Here is a 16515-nt window from a genome sequence, read left to right as displayed (position 1 = left end):
AGGAAATTGATTCTGTGATCAAGTTTTTTTCATAAAATAAAATGGAGATTCCACTTCTATCATATATAATTTACTTTTAAATTCTTCAGAATAGACACTGCTTGGGTACATATGAGTATTCTGTGTGAATTAATATACATCGTAATGACAGTAAGTAGTCCAGATGTGGTGTTGTAGGATAAGTACTAGACTGCTAACCACAAGGTTGGTGGTTCAAACTCACTAGTCGCTCCTCAGAAATCCTATCCAGGGTTGCTATGTGTCAGAATCTACTTGACAGCACTTAACAACAACAGTAACAACAATGATAGCAGACCTGTGTCTGAAGCAAAAATTGAGGATATTCAATCCAGGTTGTTTAGCTAACATTCCAATGACTCATAAGGTGGTTACCATAAAAGTCTTAAATATCTTTATATCTGATCAGCAAGGAGGATTTTGATGGTACTTTCATTAGTGAAATGGATGGAGCTTAAGATATCTGGATTCTATCTGTACCCCTGCATGAGCACAATGTCAGAATCTGGTGATGCAAGTCAGGAGGACCCAGTCACCATTAGGACATAACCCTGTTGGCAGTTGTGGGCAGTCTGTGCACAAAACTGTCCAATATGAACCAAAAAGCTAGTTGAATGCTAGACTATCTGTCATCACATCTGTCTCCAGTGAACTTCTTATTAAATTGTGATAATTATATCTGTAACAAAACATTTGCCACATCAACATTTTTCACATGTTGTGTTTTTCAAGCATTCTTCTTAGCTACTTCCAAACTTTTCCACCACTCTCAATTCTCAATGATTCCTAAGCAGTGAGCCCCTTTTCCTCTCTCTTTCCTGCCCATTCCTGGTGACCACTGATAAACTGAGATTTGCATACACTTGCCTGTTGTAAATCTTTCCCATAATTGTGAGTCACACAGTTTATATCCTTTGTGGCTGACTTATTCTACTCAGCATGTCATTTTCAAGGTTCATCCATGTTGCAACGAGTATTAAGACTTCATTTCTCTTCACTGAATGCATAGTACATATGGCATTGTTAAGAGCTGTTGAGTCGGTGCCTACTCATAGCAATCCTGTAAAGGGTTTCCGAGGAGCGGCTGGTAGGTTTGAACTGCCAACCTTGCAGTTAACAGTCCAGTACATATCCTACGGGACTCCATAGAATATATATGACAGGGTCCAGTGCCAAACCAGGACTCTATAGACTACATATGAGGTGACTCCAAATGGTTTGTGGGAAAATGGAATGAAAAGATAAAGGAATTGTTCTATGAATTTTTGAAGCCTCTTCATATGGATCATATTTTGTCTGTTCATTCATGGTCATTTAGATTGTCTCCACATTTTGGCTTTTATGAAAAGTGGTACCATGAACGTAAATATACAAGTCTCTATCTGTTTGCCTTCCTGCCTCGAAGGGGAGTTGCTGAATCATATAGCACCTCTGTGATGAACTTTATAAGGAAATTCCAAACTGTTTTTCCCTTTTTCCCAGTGGTGGTACTATTTTATAACTGTGTTAGGAATGAGCCTTCCAATTCGTCCAGATCCTCACCAATACCTGTTGTTGTCCATTTTTAAATCATAGCCATCTTAGTGGTGTGAAGTGAAAATTCATGGTTTTGACGTGCGTTTCCGTAATGTCTAACACTATTGGATGATTTTTCATGTGCTTGCTGTCCACTTGTATGTCTCCTTTTATAAAATGTTTATTCAATAAGTCCTTTGTCCAATTTTTTATTGGCTTGTTCTCTTTTTGTTATGTTATAGGAGTTACTTATATACTTTCAGCATTAAACTCTTACCTGATATGTGTTTTGCAAAAAATTTCTCAGAGTCTGTAGGTTGTCTCTCTGTTGATAAAGTTCTTTGATGAACAAAAACTTCATTTTGATGGGTTCCATTATCTATTTAGTCTTGTATTGCTTATGCTTTCATTGGCAGATCTAAGAATCCATTATTGAAAGCTAGGTTCCTGATGTAGGAACAAACGCTGAGAAGAACAGAAAGACCTCATGGGTCTGTCAGAAGTGACTGTATATAACTGTATTTGTGTTGCTTCCAAATAGAGGTTTGCATGTGTGACAGACTTTGGTCGTGAGATTGTGGGAAAAGACCTACAGAAAGCACCTGATATTGACGAAAGCTCATGCTGGCTTAGATCATTTCTCACAACACATTTCCTGAGCATGGAGTGAATGAAAGGGGAAAAATGAGTAATTTAAAAGAGAGAAAAGGCTATTAATATGGGTGATGAATTCTTCTCATTGAGGAACACACTCTATAGATTGGTCTTGTTTGGGAGATGCTTCTCTTTGATCCTGGTTCTATGATCTCTGAGTCCTTGACCCATAAAAGTCCATTTTGAAATGAAATAATGGTGTATTCTTTGATCATTGTGCACAGCAAAGATAATTGGTCCATGTTACTGTCAATAGGAACCGACTCCACGGTTCTTAACAACAACGACTGTCAGTTAAATCTGTGACCATAACCACATAGCCCGTAGCTTCTGACCAGACAGTGACTGGCTTTTGTTTCATAAAATATGATCTCACAGGATTCCTTGTTTCACATGAAACTGCATGCCTCGTATGAACCCAGAAGCTTAAGGGCATTTTCCTTAAATGACCAGGCCAAAAGCTTTATAGACATATTTTCCACCATAAAATATAACTGTGAGTCACAATTTAGTCTGTATTCTCTGAAACCCATTGTTTATATATGTGGTAGTCTGAGCTCGCCATCACTGGATTAGCATGAGTGCATTAGCCAGTTTTCCTTGTAAGGTATTGTTTAGAAGGAAAAATTAATATGGTCTGTTTCTAATCACAAAGTCAATTTTCTCTTTCTTTGATATAATTTCTTTGATGTGACAGAATACTCCAAATCATTTTTAAAGAAAGAAAAATGCCAGTGATTCTCTTTAACATGCATATAGTCTCAGGAATTTAGAGAACCATACAGGATGGGGGAAGTTAATATTCTGTGTGTTGGGAACTACTTTGTTTGTTTGAGGACTTTAACTACAACTGGGTGGCTTTCTAGATATATGAGACTATAGAACATCTTGATACTATTCTGTTTGATTTACTAGGCCAAGGAGAGAAAACCAGCTAGGTAAAATGCCAATAATACTGCAGCTTCATTCTTTCCTCCTTGTTCCTTGAGTTCCTCTGGTTCTAGAAAAATGTGTTTTTCCTCAGATGGCTTCAGAGGTCATTGAGATGCAGAGAAACCCGATCCTCTGGTAGCTAGGAGAGCAGAGCTCTCAGAATGTCTTGCTGCTGCTGCCAGCTGCAGAGTAGAGACCAAAGGACTGAATTCCTACACCAAGCTTCACGTACCCCATCTGCTTACACATTTACAGCACCGAGCCCAGCACACCCTTAGGTGCACCATCCACTGTGCATCAGGACCATCTCTGCCAACCTTTGCTTCATTCACCTATTTATAGAGCCCACCCAATGTCTCCCAAGGCTTACATCATAATTTTGGGGTGCTTTAACTGAAATTTGGATTGATCTCCAATTGGCAATGGTTTTACCTTTCTGCCCTCCAGACTTTCTGTCAGGAAATTAAGGGGTGTAAATTGACACAGGTGTAGAAAACTTTGATAAATCCTTTTAATGCTGAATAACCATTTCTTACTATGTATTTGAAGCTACCAGTGGCTCTTTGGGAAAAAAAGTGAGGCTTTCTGCTCTGGTAAAGACATACAGCCTCAGAAACAGGCTTGCTATGACTTGGAAGCAACTCCACAGCACACGACCAACGCCACCACTATATATTCAACCATTTATTAGTTGCAGAAACTTCTATGGAACTCCTGCTCACCGATAGACTCCTGGGGTAATAAAGTGAATTAGACTTGACATCTGCCCCCAGAGGCTGTCCAGTCTCCTCTGTACCAAGGAGCTGGGATAAAGATGAGGGTATCTGGAGGCAATGAGCCGTGTGAAGAGGGAGGGGGGACACATAGAGCACATGTACAGAGTCTGTGAAGGCACAGGCAGTGTGGAATAAGAGCAGATCTTTGAGGATCTCTAAGCTCCTCGGAAACCCTATACAGGGTTGTGTGAGTGGGAACTGACTTGACAGCTCTTAACAACAACAAGCTGTTCCCTGAAGTTTGAATCTGATATGCCTGTGGGCATGGCCCTCCCAGCTCTTCTCATGCAATTGTAATTACTGTCCTTTGGCGCTGTGTGTCTAGCTTAATCTTTTATCAGTTATCACATGGATCTGAGAGCAACATAGCTTGGCTAGATCTCTTGTGTGTGATTTGAGGCAAGCTCTTTTGCTGCTCTTCCTCACTTTCTTCATCTATAAGGTGGGCATCATAATAGCATTCTCTAATACATCAGTTTGAGGTAAAACTTTAACCAATTAATGGGGGTGCCTACTATATAGTAACACTTCATGCAGTCAGTGAACCCTGGTGGGACAGTGGGTTCAACATGGGGTTGCTAACTGAAAGGTTTGTGGTTCACACCCAGCAGCCCCTCTGTGGGAGAGAGATGAGGCAGTCTGCTTCCAAATGATTTATAGCCTTGGGCACCCTAGAGTGTTTGTTGTTTTACTCTGTCCCTGTAAGGTTGCTATAAGTCAGAATGAACTCTGTGGCACTACGTTTAATTTGGCTTTGGATTTGCGGGTGCAGTGGGTACATCCTTACCTGCTAACTAAAAGGTCAGTGGTTCAAAATTATGAGTAGATTTTCAGGTGAAAAGACCTGGCAATCTAGGATTGCAACCTAAGAAACCCTCTGGGGCAGTTCTTACCTGTCCTTTAGGATCACTGGGAGTTAGAACAGACTCAGTGGGACACCGCAACAACACTGTGCATATCGGCTGGTACAAACTGTTACTGTGCTTGGCTGCTAACCAAGTCCACATAGAAGAGCCTCAGAAGAAATGCTTGGTGGTCTTTTCTTGAAAATCCTTTGGAACACAGTTCTGCTCTGACACGCATGGGGTTACCATGAGTCGGAGTTGAGTCAGCAACAACTGGTCGAATGTTGGCAGTAGATAGTAAATGTTTGTTCCATTAAACAAAAAATGTGAGACAGAGAAGATCAGACAAGGGATTGTTCATAAAAAGGAACTCAAGGAACTTTAAAAATCCCAGAAATGTTTCTCAGGAAAAGTTGGCTAAGTCTCCAAAGTCTAGCATTAGAAGAAAAGACTTAGGGTAACAGTTCTCAAGTGCTAGTGTAAATAAGAATTATTTAGGGAGGTTATTGGAATGAACAGTGTAGGGCCCCCTCAGAAGCTCTGGACTATGTTCCAGGGATAGGCACCTTCAGTGATTCTGTCGCAGATTGTCCCCAAAGTTCTTTGAGATTGTCTAAGCTTTTACTCTCCTGAAGTATGTGACACATGAGGTTTAGAAAAGCCTGGCTTCTAGCCGCAACTCTGCCACTTCATGACTGTGTCACTTTGGACAAGCCAGTTAATGCTTGGACATCAATTTCTTCATGTGGAGTAATATCATGTCACTGCGATGAAGAGCAACTGAGATGTACATTGGAACAATGTTAAGTCGTCTCATCATTGGTATTTAGGGAGCTTTGCTCTGTCAGATATTTAGCCTCATCCTTGGCAACAAGGTTATTTTAAGAAATATTTCTCCACAGGAACCACCCTTCTCTTGTAAGCATGTTGAGTGACTGTCCAGTCAGTGTCCGAGTTGGCTGGATGAAGCATGCCATTTCATTATTTCACAGTTTCCTGTAGGAAAGCTCTACAGATAAAACCAAGACCAGGTTACAGTAGGTTTTACCATATAATGGAGTGTGGAAGGGTTAATTCGATCAGGCTGGGTGGGTTTGGGTGGAGCAACATCCCAGAATTTGGGTGGGGAGAGAGCAAGCAGTTAAGGGTTGGCTCGCTGAGCAGTTGTGCATTGCTCCCTCCCAGCTGTTTAAGTTAACACTCCCATCTCAACCCAAGAGTTTGGCTGCAGCTAGAATCTCTCATGCCAAAGTGAGAAGAGAAGCCAGGAGTGGATTGAGAAAATAATCAAGGGTAGGAGAGATGATTTATGATTTATTAGGATAAAATATTTGTGCCAGATAACAAACATTAAAATGATTTTTCCCTGAAATGTAGGATGCCTCCGATGTAGGAATTTAGCAGTAAATCCATAGGGACTTACTGTGATGGAGCAAAATATTTAGGACTGAAATGAAAGAAAATGCTAAATTGGAAGTTTGGGATATATAAAACTGGTTTGAAGAGAACTTTATTCTATTTTCATTTTAATAGAATCCAATAAGAAAAAGAGATGAACTCCAAAATTGCCTTTGTCTCTAGAGGTGAACTTGAGTAGATATTATTGTTCTACTTAACCCACAAGGATAAAAGCTAATTATTACTGCTCCAGTAACTGCCTGCTAAGAGAGAACTAGATGCTCGTACTGATGTGAATAAACATGTGTCTGAGTGTAAACAAGTGTTGGAGTAATCTATGCATTTCATAGTTAAATATTTCAGTGCTTTCTATGAAAACATTTTATGGTTTTTATAATAAACTAATGAACACTTATAGTTTTGAGGTCCATTTTTCAAACAGTATAATGGATAACTACCACTTAAAAATCAAGGCTATTTTGTCATCGTATTCCTCCTTTATCTGTTGACCTTAAAAGTCTTCATTACTTCTATGTTCTTTTTCCTCATTATAATGTCTCATAAAGGAAATCTAAAAGGCAAATGCAGATGTCGTTATAAGACTTGACCTCTCATTTTACTTGGACCCCTAATCAATGTTCATGAAACAGCATTCTGGAAATCAAACTGCTCACTGTATTGTACAAATCTGCTACAAAAGGCCTCTTTACAGTGTTAAAAACCAAATATGTCACTTCTAGGACAAATGTTTGTCAGATCCAAGCTCTGGCGTTTTCAATCATCTAATGTACAGGCAAAATCTGGACAATGACTGACAAAGAACTGATGCAGTCGGATAATGGCATTAATAAAGAATATTGAATATACCACAGACTGTCAGAAGGACGAAGACAACTTTTTTGGAATAAGTATTACTTGAATGCTCCTTAGATGTGAGGATAGCAAGTCTTTGTCTCATGTACTTTGGACATGTAATCAGGAAGGATCAGTTCCTGAAGAAGAACATCACGCTTGCTAGAGGATCAGCAGAAAAGATGAAGACCCTCACAGTGGCTGCCAAAACGGGCTTGAACGGGCCATAGTTTTGAGGATGATGCAGAATGCAGCACTGTTTTGTTTGCTATGAGTTGGAACCAACTCAATGGCACCTAACAGTCACAACAGCAATATCATTTTAAAAACCATTCAAAATTTCCTGGTGGGGGAGATGGATAGAAATTGAGGATTCACTGGATGATAAGAAGAAGCCTGTATTAAGAATGACGGTATAATACTGATAGTGTTCCTTACTACTTGTAGGTATATTGTTAGAGTTCCCTGTCCAGTGTTTGTTAAAACTATATATGATCCTAAGATAAGGATCCAGGGCAAAAGATGATTCTGAGAAACAACATCCGTACTTCCAGTCTTTGGCCATCTCTCTCTCTTCTTTTTTTTCTACACAGTAGACATTCTTTTTTTTTTGAAAATTTTCATATCCTCCCTTCTCCAGGATATTTAATTATGTTGTTCCCTCTGGTCCCCAACTCTTCAATCTTTTTTTCTGACTAATACTTATTTTTAAGACTCTATGATCAATGTTATTTCTTTTAAGAACCTTTATAACCTTTTGTCTCTATTTCTCCTTTCTAGCACGTTGTTCTTTCTTTAGCCTAGCACTTAGCAAAATTGGATTAGTACTTCTTCCTTAACTGTATACCTTCCCAAATAGACTATAACTCCATGATGTTAGTAACTCTATATTGTTCAGCATTGTATCTCTGGCATTCTGCCTAATGCTTTGTACATTTTAGGGAAGTCACTAATACTTGTTGGAAAAACAGAGAGACAAATGAATGATTTCGTAGTGAATGGGACAGATTCATGGCTGGATTGGATACATAGATGGGTGGGTGGATGAATGGATGGATGGGAAGGAAGAAGGGAAACAGGAAAGGAGGAAAAATATAGTATTCATAGAGCTGGCCAGATTCTGAGATTATGAGTTAAGATCTAACTCTCAACAATTTGAGCCAAACTATTTGTACTTCTTAGGTTCTCAATAAATACAAGTTGATAGACTTATGTGACTGCCCTTCATAAAGGCAGGGGATAACTAACAAAGGTATGAAGCAAAAAGTAAAGCTGATAATATCACAGTTATTTTCATGGGCCAAAATGAACCAAAAATATTGGAAGCTCTCTAAAAGTATATTTCTAACTTTTTTTTTTTTTTGGTGGTGGACCAGAGAATGACTTTCTTAGTTGTGTAGTGTGTTCAATGGTTGTAGGATAGAGCTGGCAGGTCTTTCAGTCCAGTATATGTTTGGCAAAGCATTTCAAAATCTTGTGGTAAACTTTGGAGCTGTGTGCTGTTCAGAAGCTCATACGACGTTTCCATGTCAGTATATTGCTTTTTAAATTGCATTTTGTTAGCTCATCACTTGAGTGCTGCTTGCCAGATTTTGTTCTCAGGATGGAATAGATTTGAAATTTTGCATTAAAAATGGGCAAAATGGTGTGAAAACTCAACCTGATCTTATAAGATTTTATAGACACACATACATACATGCACACATACACATAAGCCTCACACTGGGCATTTACTTGATGGTCTATAGGACATTTCTGGAGCTCTCTTCCTGGATCCCTTAGAATGAACCTGGAAGGTTGTTGCAGTCTGAAGCAGCTGCTGCTGGTGACAGCTTTTCCCTACAAGGAGGTGGAATGATGCAGACCGGTGGTCTGACATCTCCCAAAGCACTAAAAAGGAACAAAGATGAGGCCGTGAAATGACATATTGCTTTGCGCCTTATTTGGAGAATTTCAGAATGTCTTGAGCACACTCCTTTTCCCCAGGAGAACCCCTTGACCTAATTTAGTAGCTTTAACTGAAATGTCTTCCTCATAGCACACGGGATGTGTAGTTCAGAAGTGGTGTGATACTTTGTCTTAGGTTTTTCCCTGTTCGAGATTCCAGAGAAATGCAGGTTGATCTGATATGTTTACACTGAAGTAAATTGAAATTTGGATTTCAGTTCGAATGCAGTAAAGAGTCCATGTATGTATAATGGCACAAACTCTATGATGTATACAACGATCCATAAACTCAACTCTTCTGAGTGACGTTACTATCTAAAAATATGTTCGTTTGCCAACACTGAACATTTTCCTAATATGAATCTCAGTAAAAATGCAAATTTTTTTGTATTAAAAGAAGCTTGTCATGTGCAACTAGCTTCCAGAGGTTTTCATGAAAGAGAAAAAACAGTTAGCGAGGTGCTTTGAAAACAGGCAAAAGATGGTTGGAAACCATGAGGGTGCCTCTCACGTTAAATGACTCCACCGTTATCCTTATTTTATCCAAACATGTAAGTGAGTGAGCTGTAGCTCCATTGGACTCTTTAAGGAACTAAATATGTACAAGAATAGTGAATCAACTTATACTTCAGAGGAATCTTGGAATATAAAATATAGCTTTACACTTGCATGGCACTAGTCAAAGATAAAGAAAGGAAAGAAGGAAAACACACAGCAGAGACATTGCAAATTCTCTCTCTCTCTCTCTCTATCTATCTATCTATCTATCTATCTATCTATCTATCTAATCTATATCTATATCTATCTATCTATCTTTTTTTTTTTTCCTGTATTTTTGCAGAAAGAGGAGCAGTAGTAGCACTATTCACTGCTTACTGTGTGCCAGGCCTGATTTTCAATTAGTGCCATGTAGTAACCCATCTAATTCACACAATAAATAAATTAGGTACTATTATTTAGCCCAGTTTGCAGATGAGGTAACTGAGGATAGAGAAGTTATTTATGGTTTCTTCACTGTCATACAACCAGTAAGTCAGTGGTAAAGGTGGGACTAGAACCTTGGTAGGCTGGCCCCAGCATTTATACTCAGAAAAATTGTACTATTCTTCCTGTCAACTGTGTTGTTCTTGTTGTTGGGTGCCATTGATGAAATTCCAACTCATATCCACCACATGTCTGACAGAATGAAACACTGCCTAATCATGTGCCAACCTCACAAGTATTGTCTTGTTTGATCCCATTGTTGAAGCCCCTGTGACATTGAGCATCTTTCTCTTTTTTTACTGACCTTCCCCTTTACCAAACATGATGTCCTTCTCCAGGGACTGGTCCCTTCTGATAACATGTCCAAAGTACATGAGACAGAGTCCCGTACACCATCATTGTTTCCAAGGCGTAATCTGGCTGTACTTCTTCCAATAAAGATTTGTTCATTCTTCTAGTGTTCATGGTATATTCAATATTTTTCACCAACACCATAATTTAAATGTATGAATTCTTGTTTGATCTTCCTTATTCATTGTCAGCTTCCACATACATTTGAGGAGTGAGACTAATCATTGGCCAGTATTAGGATTTCCATCGCCTGTTTGTAAGATTGTGGTACTTTGATGGCTTGTGTGCATTGCTGCGATGCTGCAAGCTATGCCACTGACATTTCAAATACCAGCAGACTATACCCATAGTGGACAGGATTTAGCAGAGATTATAGACAATGACAGACAAGAAGAAAGGCCAGGGTTCTACTTCTGAAAATCAGCCAAAGGAAACCTTATGGATCAGAACTGAACATTGTCCAATTTGCTTGCTTTGGACCCATCATCAGGAAGAACCAGTTGCTGGAGGAAGGCATCATTTTGATGACATAGAGGGCTGAGAGGGCAGAGGAGACACTTGGTGAGATGGACTGACTGACACAGTAGCTGAACAAGGGACTCCAGTGTGCCGTGATCATGAAGCTGAGGCAGAAGCACTGTATTATGTTGAATGTCAAGGTCACCACAAGTGGAAGCTGACTCAGTGGCAGCGATGATGATTCAAAATATAGAACATTGCTTTGTCAGAGGCCTCAGGAATTGGTCAAATCAACTGGAGTCACAAAAACAGTTGTAGTTGTTAAGTGCTGTCAAGTTGGTTCTGACTCATAGCGACCTCGTATAGGGTTTCAAACTTCCGTCTGGTGAGTTTGAACCGCCAACCTTGCAGTTCAAAGTGGCCTTGCAGTCCAGTGCATTAACCCGCATCGCCACAGCTGGATTCCCCTAATAACAATGGTAGTGGTGATTATATGCCTTAGAGTCAATTCTGACTCATAGCTACCGTGTACAGGGTTTCCAAGGCTGTAAATCTTTACGGGAGAATAACAGGCATCAAATCATGTAGAGTCATAACAATGGTGACCAACATCTGAGAATAGTTTCGAATATACAAAGCACTCTCATTGCTATTTGTTCCTTTGTTCTCGACAATAAAAGAATTCATCATTTAACAACTGTACAGCATGACTTTTGTTTATCCAATACTCTCATAGGCAGTGGATGCCATCTTGAAATAGAAACATCCTTGCTCTGTGGAACTTACCTTAAGAGGGTTTTGTGGTGCTTTAGTTTCTCGGTGCTGCTTTAAGAGAAACACCACAAAATGGTGGCTTTAAAGAACAGAAATGTATTTTCTCACAGGTTAGGAGGCCAGAATTCAGGGCATGGGCTCCTGGGAAAGTTTCTCTCTGTCGATTCTGTGGAAATATGCTTATCTCGGCTCATGACATTCATTTTTCTTCCCTTTGTGCTTGTTGGAAACTATGTCGAATCTGCTTTTTGTATCTCACAAGTGATGCACCCGACACCAGTATGGCCTCATTAGCCCAACAAAGAAATCCACAGTTGAAAATGGGATCAAATCCACAGGCACAGGGTTAGGATTCTAGCACATATTTTTGGGAATGTTAGTATCAACCATCACTATATGGGAGTATAAAAATGCAATAGATCTTGTTAGCAATAGATCTTGGTGATGATGGTCATGCAGCATTATTAATGCTGTACTGAATTGTAGATGTGGAGAATGTTGAATTAGCAGATGTGGTATATACATTTTTACAATAAAAGAAAATGCATCAAAAACAGGAGTGCAGGCTGGCTGGACAGCAAAACCGTTTTTAGCATGCTAGAAGTTTATGAAAGTTCCCATTGCATTGTGTGGAGGTTCTTTAAGTCCTGAATTCATCATAGCAAAATGACCCTATCATTTCTCACAGACCATAAACTGTTTATCTGATCTACTTTAAAAGTATTTGGTGGCTCTCCCTTTATATATATGCATGTGTGTAAATACATACACACACACATATATGTTGTTGTTGTATGCCATCGAGTTGATTCTGATTCATAGCAAGCTTATATAGGATTTCCTGAGATTGATTGGTGGTGTTGAGCTACTGACCTTGCAGTTAGCAGTTCAGTGCTTATCCTATAGCACCACACCAGGACTGATATTTATACATACATACATACATACATACATACATACATACATACATACGTTGTTAAGGAACTCTGGTAGCATAGTGGTTAAGAGTCGGGCTACTAACCTCATGGTCAGGAGTTCAAAACTACCAGCAGTTCTGCAGGAGAAAGATGAGGCTTTCTGTTCTTGTAAAGACTTACAGCCACGGAAACCCTATGCGCAGTCGCTATGAGTCAGAACCAACTCCACGGCACACCACCACCACCACCACATATGTTGTTGGAGTCCTGATGTGGCGCTGTGTGTTAATGCACCAGACTGCAAAGCCATTTGAACTGCAAGGTCAGTGGTTGAAGCTCATCATCTACTCCTTGGAAACAGGGTCACTATGGGTCAGAATCGACTTAATGGCACTTAACAACAACAAAAGACACATATTGTTGCTATTGTTAAGTACTGTCAAGTGGGTTCTGATCATAGTGGCCCTGTATATGGTTTCGAGGAGCAGCTGGTTGGAATATAAGTATGAGAGTGAGTCAAGAATTATCCTCACTCCAGTTATATTAAAATTCCAGTCTACATCCACAGCAGATAATAACATTGAGCCTGCATGTGAAATGATTCTGTCGAATAGATGAGTGACTGTGGATTATGTTGCAAATCAGCCATGGCTCTGCCTCTGAAATAGTCCACAGCAAACTTGGGTTTTGAAAAGCTTATGTGAGATGGGTATCAAAACAACTCACAGAAGAGTGTCTGGACATCTTCAGACAAAATTTGGACTGATGCTCGAAGGTAATAGTTTTTTTATTAAAAAAAAAAAAATGTTATGTGTGACAGGACATGGATTCATCACTACCAGCCTGAGAATAAACACTGACTATGGAATAGAAACATCCTCAATCGCCGACCAAGAAAGAAAAAGTTCAAAAGTCAACCATCAGCTGGAAAATTGATGTTTACAGTTTTCTAGGATTCTCAAGGGCCAGTATTGGAACACTATCTGGAAAAATGTTCAACAGTCAACAATGTTCATTACAGTGAGATGCTCACTGAAGAGCTGAAGCCTAAACATCCAATTAAACTCAGAGGACTGCTATCCAAGTGTGTTATGATCTTGCATGGCAATGCATGTCTGCACACCTCTGCCCACATTGTTGACTCTTTGCAAAAAGTTTATTTTAAGGTGTAAAGCTTCCTCCCTAGTCTTGATCTTGCTCCATTGAACTTTCACCTGTTTGGTCCCCTGAAAGCAGCCTTTTGAGGATGAAGAGTCACCTCTGATGATGAAGTGAAATGATGAAGTGAAATAGCAGTGCATTCATAGCTTGCAGCTCAGCCTAAAACATTTTAAATAAGGGAATGCAAAAGCTTATTAACAGATGGACAAAGTGTATTGCAAAGCAAGTACATTATGTCCAAAAATGGTATATTTGTCTTTTCCAAAAGTTGATTAAATTTGACAACCAAACAGCCAGAGTACATATAATTTTTTACTCACCCTTGTATATGTTTATGTATACATACACACATTGTTGTTGTTGTTAAGTGCTGTCGAGTTGATTCTGTCGCATAGCAACCCTGTATAGGGCTTCCAAGGAGCAGCTGGTAAGCTTGAACCACTGAACTTGCAGTTCAAACGACTTTGCAGACTGATGGATTAGCACACAGCGCCACACCAGGACTCCAAATACACACATACATACATACATGTATGAGGTATCTTCAAAAAATTCACGAGAAAAATGTTATCTTTTAGTTCTACTTTCTATGGACTTTTTGAGCTTCTTAAATGTATATTCACACATACATGCTGTTAAACCCTTTCCATAATTTCTCATGGAGATTTGTAGTATGTTACTACTTGTCAAACTTTCTGAGTCCTAATTTTTAGTAAAAATAAAGTTATTATTACTAGACTACTTATCCAACCCCAAGATCATATGTCTGGAAATGCTTCAGGAAAGGGGAAAGAAAAGCCATAGAAATAGAAGGCCAACGTTGAGTTTTAAAGCTCCTGAAAGATGGGGAGCACTTAGTCTGCTCCGTGTCAAATTTAAGACGTTCGCCCATATCAAATGCCACCAGAAAAAGTCTTCATTTGAAATGTTTAAACACAGAGTGAAAGAAAATTTGAAGAATACTAATACCATGCCCAGACTCTATAATCTTTCTTGTTTTGATCTTTTTCTCTTATTAAGACTTCCCACTTCATTTTCACTTTTTCCAAATCTGTATCACATAACCATTGCAGTCATAAAATTCAGATTTATGCCACACTGGGAATATTTCAAGTTTTAAGTGATAGGAACTCTGTGATACCTTATTAGACCTAAAAGCAAATTAGAACCAGTTGATACCAAGTTGGTTCTGACTCCAAGGGACCCATGTCTGTCAGAACAGAACTGGGCTCCATGGGGTTTTAATGATTGTCTCCTTCCAGAACTAGATTTCCAGTCCTTTCTTTTGCGGTATCTTGGGATGAAGTCAGAGCACTAGCCATTCAACTCGTAGTCGAGTACTTAACTTTGCCACCATCCAGGATCTAGAAGTGTGCTGATTATTAAGCCATCTTTGAGAGAGGAGTTACTGTATTTAGGAAAGTAACCTTGGTGATGTCGTTTACACTCCCTGATTTTGATGGAATAGTAACACTATGATTATTATGTGGAGTAATAACATCAATGTAAACATTTTAGAGTGGTTTAGAATTTACAAAGCACTTTCATCTGTCGTTTTGTTCCTTGGAAGTTGCAGAGTGAATAAATGACTGACTTGAGTTATTTAAATTGGAGTGTGACTACAATTTAAACAGTTTTGCATCGTCCATTGGATCAGTGAGCTATCAAGGCCTGTGTGCCTGTCTCATTGAAATGTGTTAGGACAGGCATTTACTCACCAGATACTGACAAGATAGGCAGCTCAAACCCACCGGTTGTTTCTAGAAACCCTATAGAGGGTTGCTATAAGTCAGAATAGACTCTATGGCACACAGCAACATATGTGTGTGTGTGTGTGTGTGTGTGTGTGTATACATTATTTAGACTACAGCTTCTACTTTCTTTAACACCTAATATTCTTTACATAAGCAAGACTGTCATGTACTCTAAAACACTTCTGTGATATTGTCCATCAAAGGATAGAATTTTTAGAAGACATTTCTATTTGAGACTTACAAATGTAATATTTTAATTTCTTAAGTACCAACAGGACCTTATCTATATGCTGAGGGAAGCACTGGATCTAGTTAGATGCTTTCCAGAAAGATATTTTTTAAATGTTAATAAATACTTCACATTTCTTTTTAACAAGAGAATGCACATCATTGGTTTTAAAACGGAAAGATAGAGGAGACATGCAGTGAAAAGCTTGAAAAGCTGTAGTCTTGGGTTTCACACCAGCCTTGTTGTCTGAAAAATAGCATTTAATTCTTTTAACTGTTTCTGTGGTTATACTTTTGTTCATGCCTTTAAAACTCTAAATATATACCTTATATTGACTGGATTAAGTGTGTGTGTATTAAGTAATATATATATATATATATATGCATATATAGTTGTTAAGTGCCATTAACTTGTTTCTGACACATACCGACCCTGCATAGGGCTTCCAAGGAGTGGTTGGTGAGCTTGAACCTTGTACCTTGTGGTTCGAACTGACTTTGCAGTCCAGCACGTTAGCTCACAGCACCACACCAGGACTCCATAGATACAGCTATAGATATATATACGTATGGCACTTAGCAACTATATATGCATGCATAGATAGATAGATAGATAGATAGATAGATAGATAGATAGATAGATAGACACACACACACACATATTGTTGAGTGCTATCAAGTTGGTCCTGACCCTATGTCGTGTTTCTGATAAATGGATGGTGATCTTAAACTGCCAAACTTGTGGTTTAAACTGACCTTGCAGTCCAGTGCCACACCAGGACACCATCACTATTTATTAGCTTATCATTTTCTATTGACCCACGACTGTGGTAGAGAAGGATTTTTATCCTCTCATATACCCTACAACCACTATCTGTCAGTTTGTCATACTGTGGTGGCTTGTGAGTTGCTATGATTCTGAAAGCTATGCCACCAGTATTTTAAATAC

At 39.0% G+C, this 16515-nt stretch overlaps 1 protein-coding gene across 1 annotated transcript in view; it reads right to left on the bottom strand.

The window, feature by feature from the left end:
• Positions 1 to 3486: 3486 nt before the first annotated feature.
• The window catches only part of LOC102841669 (60S ribosomal protein L39-like), a 42087-nt gene continuing 29058 nt past the window's right edge, over positions 3487 to 16515 (bottom strand). The window contains exon 2 of the mRNA XM_006837682.1: positions 3487 to 3572. Within this exon, the coding sequence (XP_006837745.1) occupies positions 3487 to 3572 (86 nt within the window). The remainder of the gene's footprint in view (positions 3573 to 16515) is intronic.

Source organism: Chrysochloris asiatica, unplaced genomic scaffold, assembly GCF_000296735.1.
Source record: "Chrysochloris asiatica unplaced genomic scaffold, ChrAsi1.0 scaffold00022, whole genome shotgun sequence".
NCBI classification, from domain to species: Eukaryota; Metazoa; Chordata; class Mammalia; order Afrosoricida; family Chrysochloridae; genus Chrysochloris; species Chrysochloris asiatica.
Note: the sequence above shows the minus strand (reverse complement) of the source record. Positions and strands in the feature narration are given on the sequence as shown.